Source organism: Stegastes partitus, unplaced genomic scaffold (genome assembly GCF_000690725.1).
Source record: "Stegastes partitus isolate 25-593 unplaced genomic scaffold, Stegastes_partitus-1.0.2 Scaffold401, whole genome shotgun sequence".
Classification (NCBI taxonomy): domain Eukaryota; kingdom Metazoa; phylum Chordata; class Actinopteri; family Pomacentridae; genus Stegastes; species Stegastes partitus.
This window is the reverse complement of record NW_007578132.1, coordinates 315675-317543: the sequence shown is the minus strand read 5'-3', so window position 1 is coordinate 317543 and position 1869 is coordinate 315675. Positions and strand designations below refer to the sequence as shown.

The window sequence follows — 1869 nt, the reverse complement described above, 5'->3', positions numbered from 1 at the left end:
GATAGATAGATAGATAGATAGATAGATAGATAGATGGATAGATGGATAGATGGATAGATGGATAGATAGATAGATAGATGGATGGATGGATGGATAGATAGATAGATAGATAGATAGATAGATAGATAGATAGATAGATAGATAGACAGACAGATACTCTTTACCCTCTATTAAAACAACCCTCATTAACACGTTTCCCTGGAAACCAGTCCCATCTACGATCAACCCATCCTCTCCCGCCATAAGACCTTGCCTGGGTGCAACAACAAGGCCGTCTTCTAGACAGCAAAGAAGGAGATTAAGAAGGATAATAAAAAAATAACTAAGACAGGGTGAGGCAGTCAGCAGTGAGCCAGCACTTTTTTCTTCGCTCCACCTTCCTCCACCTGCGTTGCTGACAAAGGAGTGATTAGGTAGGTGGCATTCAGGGGAACTGGTGTTCTTTGGCGTGATGGTTGTCTGCAGCGTTAATTTATCACAGCGGCGATCATGAAGTAGCAAAAATGTCTGCAATAACAGCAACTTTTATTTTAGTCTTATTCCCCTGAAAATGCCCAGCAGGATGTTGGGATGTACGGAGACGTTGGAGAAGAGCCACAAGAAGCTCTTCACTGAATTACATCAATAAAATGCATTCACTACTCCATTGATTGATTATTTCCTTTAGCGTGAAAAACATCCATCACAGATCACTAAAGCCCAGTTTCATTTATTGCTTAGCCTGATTGTTTCGATAGTTAGAAACCCAGATATTCAGTGAATCGCTGCTGAAATATGCAGAAGGCAGAAACTCCTCACATCGCAGAAGCTGAAGCCGGTGTATTTTTGCCATTTTTGCTTTTGAAAAGCAAAGAAATAAGATTACTGCAGGGTCATTTCAATGTCATTTTGGCTCAAATGCATTCAGAAATAGCTCCTTTGCTCTTCATCCAGACCTGTGGCCGTCCACCACCCCCGTGCCCATCACCATCTGGGGTTAGCCCTTAACACATGGTTTGTGTTTTCAAAATGTCATACGGCTACAGGTTTTCAAGCAGGTGTCAGGGGAGAAAACCCGTCATTGTAGAAGGCAGAGATCTAATAACCTGACATCCTCCTGAGTGTAAATCCATTTGAAGTGCACTCCAAGCGGGCCAATTTCTTTCATTTCTCCTCTGCAATAATTAATGTGGAGATTCCAGCGGAGTCACATGTTGTCAGGAGGAGGCTTTGTTATGGTTGGGCAGGGACGGTGACGAGCAGCAACAGCAGCAGGATAATAGCTTTGTGTGTCTTGTTAGTGTTTTCCTGTAGGGATGTCCTTCTAGAGGTGAGGGAGCATCTCTCCATCATCACCACCTTCATCAGCCTCATTCACATCAACTCTTTGTCCAATAAATTAGGAGGTGATGCATGACAGAGAGGTCACTGTCCTCTAACAATACAGCTGGATAAGTGTGATGGAGCAGAGCGGATGAAGCAGTTGTTTAGATTTCCAAACATACTGCCCCCCTCCTCCCCTCCCCGCCCCTCATTACCTGAGCTCAGCGTGCTGCTGCACTGCCAGTTGTCGGTGCTCGCTGGCTTCCAGCAGGACTCCCACAGGGAAAGGTAGTACTGGTCGTCAGCAGTCACCCACGCCGGGCTCATCACGGCTCCTACATCCAAGCAGAGCGCCAGGAAGACGCACACCAGCCCGACCAGCTTCAGCGGCGTCAGCGGAGAGCTGCGCGCCGACTCCTCCGTCTCGGTGACAGCAGAGGACATGGTGGAGAGGCGAGGAGGCTCCGCGACCCACGGAGGACGTCTGAGAGTGCGTGTGTGTGAGTGTGCTTCCTTCCTCACGGCGTGTGGATGTCTGAGAAAGTCGGCTGGCCAGGTCTGAGCTCA

General features: G+C 47.5%; 1 protein-coding gene across 1 annotated transcript in view; it reads right to left on the bottom strand.

Annotated features, from left to right (window-relative positions):
- Nucleotides 1–1746, bottom strand: part of LOC103359863 (transmembrane protein 47) — an 18032-nt gene extending 16286 nt beyond the window's left edge. The window contains exon 1 of the mRNA XM_008285414.1: nt 1518–1746. Within this exon, the coding sequence (XP_008283636.1) occupies nt 1518–1746 (229 nt within the window). The remainder of the gene's footprint in view (nt 1–1517) is intronic.
- Nucleotides 1747–1869: the final 123 nt, after the last annotated feature.